The sequence below is a fragment of the Bombina bombina genome, chromosome 1, assembly GCF_027579735.1.
Source record: "Bombina bombina isolate aBomBom1 chromosome 1, aBomBom1.pri, whole genome shotgun sequence".
Taxonomy (NCBI): Eukaryota; Metazoa; Chordata; class Amphibia; order Anura; family Bombinatoridae; genus Bombina; species Bombina bombina.
This window is the reverse complement of record NC_069499.1, coordinates 1,347,949,776-1,347,967,557: the sequence shown is the minus strand read 5'-3', so window position 1 is coordinate 1,347,967,557 and position 17,782 is coordinate 1,347,949,776. Positions and strand designations below refer to the sequence as shown.

Here is a 17,782-nt window from a genome sequence, read left to right as displayed (position 1 = left end):
GGGAATCACACTGCAGAGCTGAAAGCTCAGAAACTCTGCGAGTGGAAGAAATAGCAAGAAAAAAACAAAACCTTCCAAGATAACAATTTTATATCAACAACATGCATTGGCTCAAATGGAGCCTGTTGCAAAACTTTAAGAACAAGATTAAGGCTCCAAGGACGAGCAACAGGTTTAAACACAGGCCTGATTATTACCAGGGCCTTAAAAAAAGCTTGAACATCTGGCAAATCTGCCAGACATTTGTGCAAAAGAATAGACAGTGCAGTACTTACTGACAAACCTTTCTCCAGGCCATCCTGAAGAAAAGATAAAATACGGGGAAAATCCTCACCCTGCTCCAGGAGAAACCCTTAGATTTGCACCAATAAAGATATTTACGCCATACCTTATGGTAGATCTTGAGAGTAACAGGTTTGTGAGCCTGAAGCATAGTATCAATGATCGCTTCAGAAAACCCACGTCTAGACAGAACTAAGTGTTCAATCTCCAAGCAGTCAGCTTCATAGAATCCAGGTTTGAATGGAGGAATGGACCCTGAATTAAAAGGTCCTTCCTCAGAGGTAACCTCCAAGGAGGAAGAGATGAGATCCTTACCAGATCCGCGAACCAGATCCTGCGAGGCCATGCAGGAGCTATTAGAATTACCAATGCTCTCTGTTTAATATGAGCAATGACTCGTGGAAGAAGAGCAAACAGAGGAAACAGGTATGAAGATCCAAGGAACCGCAAGAGCATCTATCAGAGCGGCCTGAGGATCCTCTGGGTGGAGAGCCCACTCCCCGGAATGAAAAATCTGCCTTCTCAGAAAAACCATCTCCCAGTTGTCCTCCCCTGGGATGCGGAAGGCAGAATGGAACTCGGAGTTCCTACCTGGTGATTGATGTAAGCCACAGAGAAGATATGGTCTGATTGAAATCTGATAAACCGGACTAAAACTAATTAAGGCTAGGCTGATGAGGCATTGTAAATTGCTCTCAGCTCCAAGATGTTTATGGGAATAAGAGACTCCTCTTGAGTCTAAAGACTCTGAGCCTTTAAAGATCCCCAAACTGCTCCCCAGCTTGAAAGGCTGGTGTTCGTGGTTACAATCACCCAGGATGGTCTAAGGAATAATGTACCCTAAAATAGATAGTCCTGTGAAAACCACTAAGATAGAGAGACTCTAGTTAGGGGAACCAGAGCTATCCTCTGCGATAGGTCTGAGTGGTCTCCGTTCCATTGTCTGAGCATGCATAACTGTAGGGGTCTCAGATGGAACCGAGCAAACGGAATGATGTCCATGGAAGCAACCATCAGAACAATTACTTCCATACACTGAGCTACAGATGGACAGGTTGAGGACTGAAGTGACAGGCAGGAAGTCAGAAGTTTAAGCCTCTGACGGAGCCATCATTTGCTTTGAAGACCTACAAGTGTATGAGAAAGCTAAAGTCGCCCAGAGGTCGGCCTTGGGAAGGGGGTACTGTCATACCCCCGTGGGGTCTTGAACTCTGGTCTCTCATGTTGTACTTTACACTGAGCCACCAGAGGGCTTTGGATTTTCTGACCTTCGTCAGCAAAATCTTCATAGACAGAGAATCTATAAATCGTTCCTAAGAAGCACACCCTTGTGTCTGGGAAATCTTCTCCAGATTCACTTTCCACCCATGGGAATGTAGAATAGGCAATAACATCTTGCGAAAAGAAGGCACCTGCAACAAGATATAGTCCAGGAGAGATGCCGCTGTAATTCCTTAACATTTGGCTAGTGCCAGAAGAGCCCCATCGAACCTCCGTAAGATTCGAGGAGTAGAGGCTAAGTATAAAATTTAATAATCATCTACGGTAGGAAATGGACAAAAAAGGTTAAGAACCCCTAGAGCATACATTTAAAATGTATCGAGCAAATTAAGCAATTATGATGCTTATAACAATAACAGTATACACCTATACTGAATCATAATGAATCAGGATAGAGATAAATCAAATAAATGTTAATAATCCATAAACCCATATTATAAATGAGATAGTGATAATGACTCACTTATACTATAGCCTTCTTTACGCAGACTTCTCCTAAATGCCATAACATTGCTAAATACACAGCTGTAAGGAAAGCTAGGGTTAAAACAGGAATCCAGCTGGTAGATTGGAGATTTATCCTCTGAATCTGAGTCTAGGTCGAAACGCGTTGGCATACTGGTGAGCTTGGTTTTAATTACCTATATTATATATCATATACAGTGTTGCACTATTTGTTTCTCTTTTGTTCCCTTTTAGGTATTTTATCGATGTATTTGTTTGTTATGGATCTTACCAAGAATTTTTAACATCTGAATTAAGGATTTGTTTTCACTAGATCTTTAGTGCTTTTTAATATTATCACTGATTTTCTATTTTTGTCTTTTGATATTTTTGTCTTTTGATTTTTGTCTTTTGATTTTTGACCTTTTGTTTATCATTTGAATTCAAGTTTTCCACGTGGATTTTTTCACAAGTTATTTTTATTTTTATTTTTATACACCTCACGGATTTACAATTTTTTAATTTAGCAGCTGAACCACAATAATTTGACCCACTCAACGTTTACATTCTACTATTATTGACTTCACGTTATATTTCTACACGTCACTTTGGAGGAAACACTACTGGATTCACTTACATATAACCGGTTGAACATTTGAACATTTTTTATGTACGCCAATTTTTGTGAACACTATTTTTTGTGAATGCTATTTTTCTTTGTTGAAAGCTATTGTGTACACTCAATCACTCACTTAGGTTGTTTATATTATTGAATGTAAATGTCCTAACTCCTCATCACTGGCTCACTAAGTCAGCGTCACATGCTATACTCCATTGGATATTTTTAGATATTTTTAGATTTGTTTATTATATATATATATTTTTTTGTTAAGTCAGACATGGATCCATGCGTCTGATTGACATTAACAGTTATACCTGCCAAGGGAAGGGTTTAAATAAGGATATAAACTGACTTACCCTCCAGGATCTTCTGCTGTGGAGAAAACACAGCACTTCCCAGTTTGTCAGCCTCAATCGACCGCTGGCAGGGACATGGAGAGAAAAGAAAAAACAGAGTAATCATTCCTGGTTTTCTATATAGTGGTAGCATAAATGTTAGAAGTAAAGCAAAGACTACCTTGCAGCCTTCTAACTGCTAAAAGACACCACTACTCTTACTAAAGAGATTGACGTGGACACAGCTAGACCCCAATCTTTGCTTGCAGGGAAAAGTGCTCATTAAAAGGATTAAATTCTTCATACACCGACTTCGCACATCCTCCATTGACAAAGGCAAAGAGAATGACTGGGGATTATGGGTAAGGGAAGTTACACTTAACAGCTTTGCTGGGGTGCTCTTTGCCTCCTGCTGACCAGGAGTTGAATATCCCACTAGTTATTTGAATGATGTCGTTGACTCTCCATGCCATAGGAAAGAAATAGCACTATTGTTTGGAAACTGTTTCCATTTAAACCTTACACTCCTTTATATTGGTATTATAGATCTCTTGCACAGTATAATTAAAGGGATAGTAAACCCAAAAAAATTATTTTATGATTCAGATAGAACAACAGCATTGCACTACTGACAGGAAGCTGAAAATATCTATTTAGCCAATCACAAGAGACAAATGTGTGCAGGCACCAATTAGCAGCAGCTCCCACTAGTGTATAATATATGTGTATTCATTTTTTAACAAGGGATACTAAGAGAACAAAGCACATTTGAAAATAGAAGTGAATTTAAAAGTGTCTTAAAATAGCATGCTCTATCTGCAAGTTTAATTTTGACTTTCCTATCCCTTTAAAATGTCAAGTGCATACAGGTTGGTGTAGCATTACATTTCATTAGCTACATTTAAATGTTACTAACTGTGCAAACAAAAAATAATTAGATACAAATTTGTTCTGGAAAATCATCTAAGGAGTACCCATTACCCTCCCACCTCCCTTAACGCACTTTGTCGACAATTTGGCTTAATAAAAAAAAAAGGTGTTCTACTAGGCCAAGAAAGGTTCTCATGGTGGTAAAAGATGCTTAAAATAAACAAAACAAACAAATGGACATTTATCTACATTATAACATTACCCCCACAACTAATAAAAATTACCTTCTCCTTCTTTGGCTTCAATCACAGGGTTCGGGGCAGTCACCCCTCCTGTAGCAGAGACACCTGTGGAAGAAGAAAAGATCACTATTGGTCAAACAAACATTTCCTTCAAAAAATTCCTGTCCACCCTATCCCTTCCATAACGTATCTGCTACAGGAACTTCCCAGATATGAAGATGTAAGTAAATACTTCCTTGAATGGCAATAGGTTAAACGTAAATACATTCAAATAAATTCTTAATCTAGAGTTGTGTAAAGTGATGTCTGATAAGTTCACAGCAGGGCTTTCTATAACCTGCCTGTCACATATACACCAATTACTACAAAGTTTGTTGTAGCATTTAAAAATGTTTTATTTGCAAGTGGATGTGTGCATATATCTAGCAATCTCTATATCTATCTTACAGACTTAAAAAATTGTTAGAATAATTACACAAAAAGTAATTTGGTATGGTAGAACTGCCCAAATTTTTTAAATGAACCCCCAAAACTATATATATTTCTAAAGTAGACAACCCAAGGTATTGATCTAGGCCCATTTTAGTATATTTGATTCCACCATTTGATTATATATATATATATATATATATATATATATATATATATATATATATATATATATATATATATATATATATATATATATATATATATAAACAAAATATATGCTTACCAGATAATTTCCTTTCCTTCTGTATGGGAAGAGTCCACAGCTGCATTCCTTACTTGTGGGAAATACTGAGCCTGGCCACCAGGAGGAGGCAAAGACACCCAAGCCAAAGGCTTAAATACCTCCCCGACTTCCTCATAACCCCAGTCATTCTGCCGAGGGAACAAGGAACAGTAGGAGAAATAGGGTGAAAAAAATGCCAGAATAATAAATGTAGATTTAGGGCTGCCCATCAGAGAACACGGGCGGGAGCTGTGGACTCTTCCCATACAGAAGGAAAGGAAATTATCTGGTAAGCATAATTTTTGTTTTCCTTCTTAATATGGGAAGAGTCCACAGCTGCATTCCTTACTTGTGGGAAACATATACCCAAGCTCTAGAGTACACAGAATGCTAACGGGAGGGAAAAAGGAGAGGCGGACCCTAATCTGAGGGCACCACAGCCTGCAAAACCCATCTCCCGAAGGCTGCTTCAGCCGAAGCAAAAACATCAAACTTGTAAAATTTGGAAAAAGTATGTAAGGAGGACAAGGTAGCTGCCAAGACTGTATGCTAAATGGATGACACTCCTCAGCCAAAAGATAAGGAAGTTGAAGAGGCACTCTGACCCCTACGCTTCCTGGAAAGGAGAACAAACAGCGAAAGAAGTTCGTCTAAATTCCATTGTGGCCTGAAGATAGAACTTCAAGGCACAAACCACATCCAGAATTACGTTATAAACGTTCCTTCGACAAAGAAGGATTAGGACATAAGAAAGGAACTACAATCTCTTGATTGATGTTGCAAAATGACACAACCTTAGGAAGAAAACCTAACTTGGTTTGTAGAACAGCCTTATCAGCATGGAAAGCCAGATAAGGAGGGACGCATTGCAAGGCAGCAATCACAGATACTCTGTGTGCAGAAGCAATAGCCAGTAGAAAAGGAACCTTCCAAGACAACAATTTATTGTCTACTTCATGCATAGGCTCCAACGGAGCCCATTGCAAAACTTTAAGAACAAGATTCAAACTCCAAAGAGGAGCATTAGATCTAAACACAGGTCAGTGATCCTCTTGTGCAATAACACAGACAGGGCCGAAAACTGTCCCCTCAGGGGACTTGTAGAAAAGCCCTTCTCCAGTTCATCCTGGAGAACAGAATAAGTAGGTCCTCCACAACTTATGATAGATGTGACGAGCAACCAGCTTACGAGCTTGAATTAGAGTAAAAATAACTCTCTCCGAAAACCCTCTCTTGGCTAGGACTAAGCGGTCAATCTCCACGCAGTCAGCCTCAGAGAATCAAAACATTGATGAACAAAGAGACCTTGGTCAGCAGATCCCTGCAACAAGGTAACTTCCACGGAAGAGATGATGACATCCCCACCAGATTCGTGAACCATATCCTTCGCGGCCAAGACGGAACAATCAGAATCACTGACGCCTGCTTGAATCGAGCCACTACACTAGGAAGTAGTGGTAACCGCCGGAAAGATAAATTAGATTGAACCTCCAAGGCACTGCTAATGCATCTGTTAGCTCCGCCTGAGGATCCCTGTACCTTGACCCATATCTGGGTAGCTTGGTATTGAGACTTCATAAGATCCTCCTCTTGCAAATCTCCGCAAACACCTGGGATGGAGAGACCATTCCCCCGGATGAAAGGATTCTCTACTGAGGAAAACCTTCCCAGTTGTCCACACCCGGAATGTGGATCGCTGACAGCAAACAAATGTGGGTCTCAGCCCACTCCAGAATCCGAGAATCTTCCCTCATAGCTAGGGAGCTTCTCGTTCCCCCTGATGGTAGATGTAAGCCACCGAGGTTATATTGTCTGATTGAAATCTTATAAACTGGGACAAACCCAGCAGAGGCCAAGCCTTCAGAGCATTGTATATTGCCTGAAGATCCAAAATGAGACCGGGAAGGAGCTTTCCTCCTGAGACCAAAGTCCTTGTGCCTCCCTGGCACCCCAAACAGTTCCCCATCCTGACAGACTCGCAACCGTAATTACAATCACCCAGGATGGTCTTAAGACGGACGTCCCTCAGGACAAGTGATCCGGACAAAAACACCAAGAGAGCGGTTCTCTCGATCGGATGTCCAGAGAAATCTGTTGAGACAGATCCGATGATCGCCGTTCCACTGCTTCAGCATGCACAGTTGCAACAGTCTGAGGTGAAACGTGGCAAAGGAATGAAGTCCATGCTGGACATCATGAGACCAATCACCTCCATACACCGAGCCACAGATGGCCTAAAGGAGTTCTTGAAAGCAAGACATGTTGAAGCTAGCTTGCAATGTCTCTGGTCCATTGTTTACATGCATTGTTTACTTATATGGATAGTTTGAGAGAATTAAGTGTCTATAACCAATAGGATTGTATATCAGGCGATAAATACCTCTTTCTAACCAACTCTAAATTATCCCTTGACAAAGTCCGGATGATACCAGATGAAACGTGTAGGGTGGACTCTTTTGGCCAAACAGTGAACCCGTAGTATGATCACAGAAGGAGAGCGGGTTGTCTGAACTGTCTGCAGCATCGGATTGAGACTAAAGCCGGGTGTTCGAGCCAACTACTCCGGATCACTACAGTGCTACGGTTTTGGATTTTAACCTAAAAGGATGTTTTATACATACCTCTTGTGAGTATGTTTTTATGTTTGCATGGGATTTGTTATTAAAGTTATTCACTTGAATCGTGAGTTGCGCGGTTTTCTTTTCTACAGATTGCACCACAGCCTGTTTGGGACATACAGGCTTTGTTCACAGCAGCACCCTCTCCCTAAGAAATCACTGGCAAGTTGCAGCTTGAATCTCTACATTCAGGGAACGGACATTATTCTTTGGATGAGTGCAAGTATTATTTCAAATTTCAATAAGACTGGACATTTTTTGCTGACACGGTCACACTTATATATGTGTGTATATGTTTTGAAACATTTTTAATAATAATCATTGTGTGTTTTTTATTATTTTATTTGGATTATATTTTGATCAAGTCGCGGAATTAACATTTAGTAATTAGTATTTAGAAATTATTTCTTAGACCATTTTAATAGGGCAGGATTGGGAATTTATTATAATTGTTATTTTTATGCTTATACATTGTATCTCCCAGACAAAGTTTTTATCGGAAGATATTTAGTGGAGCAGCTTTCAGCTTAGTTTTTGTTAGTACCTTGAGCAAGGGAAAAGATAGCGCCTTTTAGGGACGGAACCTCATAACTCCATAGAGAGTCCAGGACCGGGAACAATTTGTAAAAGGGAAAAGAGGGGAAAAAGGAATTCAATCCTGTTCGCCATCTAACAGGAGCAGGGAAGGATAAGGTACCACCCTGTCCTCAAACTCTATTCAATTTAGGAATCAAAGGTTCATCAAGCAATTTGGCCTCTGGAACCTCTGAATTCGCCAAAAACTTCCTTTAGAAGAAGGTGCAAATTCCAAAAACTAAAGTCTGATTCCTCCGCAGCCGGAGGTTTAGAGGCAGCAGACTCCGACCCAGAATGTTCTCTGAAGTCTCAGAAAGAACTTCGTCCTCGGATAACCGTATCAGTTAAATCCAATAAATCATCTGATGTACTGTGGGAAGGAGTGCAATATGTAACCTTTCACTTGCGCTAGGCAGGGCGAGGTAAAGCATTAAAGGCCGCAGACACCGCTGCCTGAATTGCACAGTAACATCTGGTGAAAAAAAGGCCCCCTCCGGATGGAGGATCAGCAATGCTACAGGAAACTGCATGTGTAGAGAGAGAAGAATGTAGGGTACGTACCTCACTGGATGACAACTCCCCAGAGGTGGACGGCTCAGTGGTATCAAACATGTTTGATATTATCACATTATCAAGGCATATGGAACATAATTGAGAGGGCGGATCTAAGGCCTCCTGACAATATAAACAGGAATTACTCTTTAGGAATAGAGGGAGTGCCCTCTAAAGTAACAGAATCCTCTGTTGCTAGTTTAATAAGCTAAGAACTATATAAAATAAAACAATCATATTCTATTCACAAAAACAGCACCCTTATACCCCAATGGCTGGGGCATTCCCCACCTCCTGTGACCCAGACAGTACAGAGATTTATGACTCCTCTCTGATAAATAACCGGTCAGGAAAGAGGGAATGAAAACTGCGCAATGCAGGACCTTTCTACTATGAGAAAAAGCGTTCCAAACTTGTAAGCTGCACTGCTCTCAAAGTGAAACCTGTATATTCCATAACAGCCTATGAGCTGTTAAAATCAAATAAACATATAAGATTATTCCACACTGTTCAATAATGCCCCTCAGGAGATATTAACTCTTGATACTATACAAATAAAAGGAGTCACACTGTGACCCTGTCTTCTTGCGTTATCATACATGTATAAAAAATGAAACAATCTTACCAGAATCTATGCCGTGGAACAGTAACACGGCCCTTCAAGTGTGACAGATAGTAGTGTCGCTTCTGACATGGACTTGAGAGAAGAAAGACAGGCAGCGAAACTCATCAACGCTGATTGCTTATGGAGCTGTTAATATGAGTCAGGATGGTTTCGCAGAAAGACTCTCCCTGCATCTCCGGACTCTAACTTTCATCCATGCTCTCACTGAGAGGCTGACAGGACTACTTAAAACTCCAGTCCCATCTCGAAGAGTACTACCCTTCATAAGAGACTACTCTGAAATCTTCTGACTCTTCTCTGCCAACCTCCTGTGACGAAAGGCAAAGAATGACTGGGGTTATGAGGAAGTGCGGGAGGTATTTAAGTCTTTGGCTTGGGTGTCTTTGCCTCCTCCTGGTGGCCAGTTTCAGTATTTCCCACAAGTAAGGAATGCAGCTGTGGACTCTTCTAATATTAAGAAGGAATTTAACTTTTCACAACTACTGCAGTCATAAGACAAATATTTGTAAAAGCTGACAGCGGGGATCGCAGCATGCGCCAGTGTATTACCTACATCTATATGGTGCAAGGGGTTAAAGAAGGGTGTCAACAAGTCTGTTTAAAATGTAGTGAGCCAGTAAGAATATTTAGAAGCCAGATAATATTATTTATATATAGATATATGGAGAATAACCCAAAAAGTTAAGAGCCAGGGATAAGTTTCAATAAACATAGATGTGCAATGAGACAATATTGTAATGTGAAGCATACAATACAGTAAATGCATATATTTTAAGGTAGGTCAAGGAAATAATGATTATAAGACCCATAGAATTCTAATAAATTTAAAAGGAAGAAAAAACTACTCATAATTTGACATTCAGAAATTGAAGTGCTATAACTTTGTTTTTGTTGTGCATTTGTGGATTATGCAATTCTACTGCACTTAATGGTCATTTAGGCAAAGCTGAGTAGAATTCGGTTACCATGGATAGGAGGGGATCAAACATTTCAAATGGCAAAAATCATCAGGACCAGTGTAGACATTGATTACAAGCAATAGAGCACTGGGACTGGATATTGAACTGACCAACACCCATCCCTCACACACACAAAAGAGACGAGATGCCAGTTAGACTAGTCTCACAACATTCCTTTCTATATGGCAGTTTCATCAGGAAACAACCACTTTTTGTGATACTACTTTGCTCTTTTTAACCCTCTTACTATGGAGTCATTTCTAACCCCATGTGCCCTTTGTTCTTAGTTTGGGGGATTCCAGGAGGCTGGAGCTGAATGTTTGATTATGTACAGAAATGAACTTCCCTTGGTGAATGATGCAAGTCACATTGTCAAATGAAAAATGATGAGACTTCCAAATCTTTAGAAATGCCATGCCCCATGAAGATTAAAGAAAACGATTTATGAGGTAATGAGGCCTAGGTGAATTCTAAGGGGTTTACAAACACACCCCACAACCTTATTTCTGTTTATGAACCAGACAAAATTGGATTCAGTTGTAGTGAGTGAGTGATTATCTGTTCTCAATCAACCTTCAACTGAGTGGTAAACTAAAAACCTTTGGTTAGATTGAGCTGATTTATGCTCTGACGAAAATGAATCACTAAAGAAAAATAGCAAACTACTTACTCTGCATTCACAGCCTTTAATCTTGGTATTGTTTACTCTACAGTCACTTGAAAACCTTTAGCCCTGAACGGCAGGAAACTTCAGAAAATTATTAAAAACTAGTCAATACCAACAGTCAAAAAAAAAACATCTCAAAGCTGCTCCATTGTAAACAAAAAGGGGGTATAAAACATATCTGCCATAAAATGGTAAGATTGTAATTTCACCCTAGAGCTTTGCTACCAGTTGGCTAAAGCAAAAGGAGACTAAGAACACAAGCTACTAGGATATTCAGGGGTGTATCCCACAACTGCTCTAGAATGTCAATATTTGCAGAGATCTTAGAGTGTAGAATTTTTACAAGAAGAAGACCAGCTATAAAAAATGGTCACTTTCTTCCACATTAGGATCCTAACGAAGGATCCAAATGTACAGTACTGTGCAAAAGTCTTAGGCCAACATTACATTTGTCATTTTAGCAATGGTATAATGACCATATATAATTATTTCTCAGTCTTTATTAGAATACAACCAGAAAAAACAGGATATGTGTATGCTGTATTAAAAAACAAAAAGAAACAAAAACAGCTTCTTTTTTTGTCAAGTATTTAGTGTGACCTCCGCTTACACTTGAGCAATAGCAGGAACCTGGCTTTCTTAAACCTAAATAGAACCCTAATTAAAATCTTTAACACCTGTATTTGTCCTACTATTTCATGTCAAAATTACTGCTGTGAAAAAGGTCTATTGCACCACATTTGTGCAAGACATGCTTGAGCATTACATACACGTGGTATGAGTTTAATTCATTGGAAGCTTGCTAATAAGACCAACTTTCAAATCACATCATTCCATTAAAAATGCCAAAGATCACATATTTTGACAGACATAAAATCATAGTTTTGCATCAGCAAGGCCACTCTCAAAGGGAATTCAGCAAACAAACTGGATACTCAAGATGTGGTATTAAAGCTGTTATAAAGACATTTGAAGAATCTGGTGAGGTGAAGGACAAACAAAGGACTGGAAGGCCAAGAAAACTTTTAAAATCTAATGAGAAGTTTCTCTGAGTTTCTTCTTTGAGAGACCGGAAGAAGTCCAGCAAGAACCTAGCTCAGCATCTGGCAGCTTCATCAGGATGCCAAGTTGACCCTTCTATAGTCCGAAGAAGCTTGATCAGGAATGGTCTTTGTGGAAGAGTAGCAGTCAAGAAACCACTTTTCGGGGGAACAGGGTGAAAAGGCTAAAATATTCTAAATCTCACAAAGATTTGAATGAAGATCAGTGTTAAAAAAAAAAGTGTATTATTGAGTAACGAATCCAAGTTTGAAGTTTTTGGGTTGAATCGTCGACAATATGTGAGAAGAGTTGGAGAGAGATGGAAGAATGAGTGCTCGCAGCCTTCAGTGAAACATAGTAGAGAGTCTGTCCTGGTTTGGGGCTGCATTTCTCCCAGTGGTGTTGGTGATATTGTCTGAATTGATGGGATCATGAATGTTGAAAAGTTCAGACAGGTTTTAATTCATTATGTCATTCTTTCTGGGAAGCGCCTGATTTGGTTTTATTTTTCGAAATCCTATTTGGAGAGAAAAACAGCTGATAAAACACTGACAGTCATGGACTGGCCTCCCCAGAGTCCAGACCGGAATATTATAGAGGCAGTATGGGATCGCCTGGACAGAGAAATGAATAAAAGATAACTTAAATCTAAAGAACTCTGGGAAGTGCTGAAAGAAGCCTGGTATAATATAGCAGAAGATTACTTCAGGACAGTCTCCTAAAAATAGTTCAAGATGTGCTTAGTGCCAAGGGAGGTCACACTAAATACTGACTTTTTCTGAAAATTGTGTGTTTTGTTTTTTATTTTGTGTACATAGTTCCTGTATTTTCTGTTTGTATCTTAATAAAGACTAAATGTAGCCACCAATCGCTACCCAGGTGCTAAACCAAAAATGGTTCGGCTCCTAAGCTTACATTCCTGCTTTTCAACAAAAGTTACCAAGAAAACAAAGAAAAATTGAAAAAAAAAAGTAAATTAGAAATTTGTTTAAAATCGCATGCTATGAATCATGAAAGAAAAATTTTGGGGTTTCATATTCATTTAAAATGTGAAGGATAAGACCTCTCTCTGCAAGAAATATTTTTGTAAAAGACACTTGCCCATCTGATCACGTAAACTGTTGATGCCAGTTTCCCTAACCTTTCCATCCATCCAGGCTCTTGCTGCGAGGAAACTGTACTGTAACAATTTGTCCAGTAGGAAACAATGTCTTAAATATATTGCAATGGAAGGAAAGCTATGTCCTCTGGTGCTGAAAATTCTTCCTAAAACAATGGTCTCCTGAGTTAGGGTAATCTGGCACTTTTATCTGTTTATTATTTAAAAGGACAGCAACGTCAAAATTAAAGCATGATTCAGGTAGAGCATGACATTTTAGACAACTTTCCAAATTTACTTCTAACATAATTTGCTTTATTCTTATGGTATCCTCTGTTGAAAAGCATACCTAGCTCTAGCTCTTCAACAAAAGATACCAATAGTACTGAATTGGCCCAATGAGATGCTTGGAAGTTTCCTGGATGGCCACCGGTACCGCAGGGCCACATCCTGGCCAGAAGTGCAGAGGGAGCCTCCCAGCCAGGACACCAGAACCCATTGATTGGAAATTGACTGTACTTAAAGGGACATTCCAGTCAAAATTAAAATCCACATGAATGCATTTCAGTTTTGAATAGAAGCATCTTTGTAATATACATGTGTTAGCAAAAATGTTTCTAATAACAGATATAGCTATAAATGTATTTAAGTATGCACCGTGCACCAGAATTTTATACACAGTACTTGCTCAGAGAGCCTAAGGTGCTTGTACCATCTGTTAATTACTCATTTTGTTAATTGCTGATATGATACAAATCCCTCTGGTGCTCTGAGCAGCTACAGTATTTAAAATGATGGTGCACTGACAATATCTAGCTATCCTTCACATGCATGTGCAGAGAAAAAACAAAATGTATGCTTACCTGATAAATGTATTTCTTTCCGGACATGGAGAGTCCACAACGTCATTCCAATTACTAGTGGGATATTCAACTCCTGGCCAGCAGGAGGAGGCAAAGAAACCCCCAGCAAAGCTGTTAAGTGTAACTTCCCTTACCCATAACCCCCAGTCATTCAGCCAAAGGAAAATGGAAAAAGAAAAAACACAAGGGTGAAAAAGGTGCCCAATTATAATTAAGAAGAGAGCGGGTTGTGGACTCTCCATGTCCTGAAAGAAAGAAATTTATCAGGTAAGCATTAATTTTTGTTTTCTTTCCTAAGGCATGGCGAGTCCACAACGTTATTCCAATTACTAGTGGGAACCAATACCCAAGCTAGAGGACATGAAATGAACAGAGAGGAAGAAAAAAGGCAGGAGGACCTAAACAGAAGGCACCACCGCTTGAGGAACCTTTCTCCCAAAAGAAGCCTCAGCTGAGGCAAAAGTTTAAAATTTGTAGAATTTGGAAGAAGTATGCAAAGAGGACCATGTTGTCGCCTTGCAAATCTGTTCCACAGAAGCTTCATTTTTGAAAGCCCAAGAAGAGGAGACAGCCCTAGTGGAATGAGCCATAATTCTCTCAGGAGGCTGCTGTCCAGCAGTCTCATAACCAAACTAATCATACTTCTTAACCAGAGGGAAAGAGTAGTAGAAGTGGCCTTCTGACCTTTACGCTTTCCAGAGAAAACAACAAAAAGATCAGACGATTGCCAAAAATCTTTAGTAGCTTGTAGGTAAAATTTTAGAGCACACACAACATCCAAGTTATGCAAAAGACATTCCTTTTGAGAAGAAGGGATTAGGACAAAAAGAAGGAACTACAATTTCCTGATTAATGTTTAGATTCAACACCACTTTAGGGAGAAAACCCCAATTTAGTAAGAAGGACCACGTTTTCTGCATGAAAAATAAGATATGGGGAATCACACTGCAGAACTGAAAGTTCAGAAACTCTGCAAGCGGTAGAAATAGCAAGAAGAAACAAAACCTTCCAAGATAACAACTTTATATCAACAACATGCATCGACTCAAACGTAGCCTGTTGCAAAACTTTAACAAGGAGGAGCAACAGGTTTAAACACAGGCCTGATTTTGACCAGGGCCTGAACAAAAGCTTGAACATCTGGCAACTCTGCCAGACGTTTGTGCAAAAGGATAGACAGAGCAGAAATCTGACCTTTCAGAGTACAGACTGACAAACCTTTCTCCAGGCCATCCTTAAAGGGACACTGAACCCAATTTTTTTCTTTTGTGATTCAGATAGAGCATGTAATTTTAAGCAGCTTTCTAATTTACTCCTATTATCAATTTTTCTTCGTTCCCTTGAAAAAGAAGGCATCTAAGCTAAGGAGCCAAACAATTTTTGGTTCAGTACCCTGGACAGCATTTGTTCATTGGTAGGTGAATTTATCCACCAATCAGCAGGAGCAACCCAGGTTGTTCACCATTAATGGGCCGGCATCTAAACTTACATTCTTGCTTTTCAAATAAAGAAACCAAGAGAAAGAAGAAAATTTGATAATAGGAAATTAGAAAGTTGCTTAAAATTGCATGCTCTATCTGAATCACGAAAGACAAAATTTGGGTTCAGTGTCCCTTTAAGAAAAGATAAAATTTGTGGAATCCTCACCCAACTCCAAGAAAAAACTTTTAGCTTCACACCAAAAAAGGTATTTACGCCATACCTTATGGTAAATCTTACGAGTAACAGGTTTACAAGCCTGAAGCATAGTATCAATGACTGCCTCCGAAAAACCACGTCTAGACAGGACTAGGCGATCAAACTCCAAGCAGTCAGCTTCAGAGAATCTAGAGATGGAAGGAGGAATAGACTCTGATTAGAAGGTCCTTCCTCAGATGTAACCTCCAATGTGGAAGAGATGGCCTCTTCACCAGATCCCCAAACCAGATCCTGCACACCAGGCAGGAGCTATTAGGATAGAAGATGCTCTCTCCTGCTTGATATGAGCAATGACTTGTGAAAGGAGAGGAAACAGAGGAAACAGGAATGCTAGGCCTAGAACTGTACTTGGTGTTTTGACAAGATGCCATCAAATCCAACTTCAGAAACCCCCACCTGAGGGTTATCCTTTAACACATCCGGAAGGAGTGCCCATTCCCCGGGATGAAAAGTCTGTCTGCTCAGAAAAACCACCTCCCAATTGTCCACTCCGGGAAAGTGGATGGCAGATAGAAGATAATCGTGAACTTCCGTCCACTGCAGAATGCGAGTCGCCTCATTGATGGTCAAGGAACTCCGAGTTCCTCCCTGGAGGTTGATGTAAGCCACTGAGGTGATGTAGTCCGACTGGAATCTGATAAACTGGACTAAAGATAATTGAGGCCAAGCTGTCAAGGCATAGAAGATAGCTCTCAATTCCAATATGCTTATGGAAAGAGAAGACTCTTCCCGAGACCACAGGTCCTGAGCTTTTAGAGAATCACAATCAGCTCCCCAGTCTAACAGGCTGGCGTCCATAGTCACAATCACCCAGGAAGGTCTCAGGAAGCAAGTTCCCCCGAAACAGAAGGTCCTGTGAAATCCACCACCACGAGAGAGAGAGGCTCTATTTTGGGGATCCAGATTTATCCTCTGTGATAAATCTGAATGGTCTCCATTCCATTGACTAAGCATGCAAAGCTGCAGAGGTTGTAAATGGAACGGAGCAAAAGGAATGATATCCATGGAAGCCACCATCAGACCAATCACATCCATGTATAGAGCCACTGATGGGCAAATAGCAGACTGGAGAGAAAGGCAAGAAGCAAGAAGTTTGGATTTCCTGACATCCATCAGGAAAATCTTCATGGACAGGGAATCTATGATAGTCCCTAGGAAAATCACTCTTGTAGTTGGAACTAGAAAACTCTTTTCCAGATTCATTTTTCACATGTGGAAACGTATAAAAGATAACATCTCAATATGAGATCTTGCTAGATGAAAAGATGACACCTGAACCAAGATGACATTTTCTAGCTTTTGTTCTGTCTCAGCTGAGTGCATCTCTCTCTCTTTTTATATTCATGCAAATTGCTCTTGGGTCTCCCTAAGAGTAAAAGGGGAAACCAGACGTGGACTCCTTGCACACATGCCCTTAGAGAGATGTGACTGCACCTCACTGACGAGGCCCACAGAAGGCCGAAACGATCGTCTGGGGTTGTTGTTTCTCTTGTTCAGAGAAGAATTGCCTGGTATTTCGGTGCTGGACTGTCATTGGGCAGGGTCAGACTAATATGCTACAGGATATTTTTTCTCTGTGAAGGGGCATAGTGTGCTAAAAGAGTATGCACCCTGAGTGGCACCCTAAAATGAACAGGCACAGAAGTTTTTCTAGCTTTTGTTCTGTCTCAGCTGAGTGCATCTCTCTCTCTTTTTATATTTATGCAAATTGCTCTTGGGTCTCCCTAAGAGTAAAAGGGGAAACCAGACGTGGACTCCTTGCACACATGCCCTTAGAGAGATGCGACTGCACCTCACTGACGAGGCCCACAGAAGGCCGAAACGATCGTCTGGGATTGTTGTTTCTCTTGTTCATCCAAGCCGCATCTTCCATGTTCTTCCATCCGATGACGACTGGCTCCATCTTGAAGACCTCCAGCGCGGATCCATCCTCTTCTTCCGACGACTAGACGACGAATGAAGGTTCCTTTAAGGGACGTCATCCAAGATGGCGTCCCTCGAATTCCGATTGGCTGATAGGATTCTATCAGCCAATCGGAATTATGGTAGGAAAATTCTGATTGGCTGATGGAATCAGCCAATCAGATTCAAGTTCAATCCGATTGGCTGATCTGATCAGCCAATCAGATTGAGCTCGCATTCTATTGGCTGTTCCGATCAGCCAATAGAATGCGAGCTCAATCTGTTTGGCTGATCGGATCAGCCAATCGGATTGAACTTGATTCTGATTGGCTGATTCCATCAGCCAATCAGAATTTTCATACCTTAATTCTAATTGGCTGATAGAATCCTA

General features: G+C 40.3%; 1 protein-coding gene across 1 annotated transcript in view; it reads right to left on the bottom strand.

The window, feature by feature from the left end:
* Positions 1 to 17,782, bottom strand: part of LOC128642596 (junctional adhesion molecule A-like) — a 59,414-nt gene that overhangs the window by 23,941 nt on the left and 17,691 nt on the right. Inside the window, exon 2 of the mRNA XM_053695370.1 lies at positions 4,119 to 4,181. Coding sequence (XP_053551345.1) covers positions 4,119 to 4,181 — 63 coding nt within the window. The remainder of the gene's footprint in view (positions 1 to 4,118; positions 4,182 to 17,782) is intronic.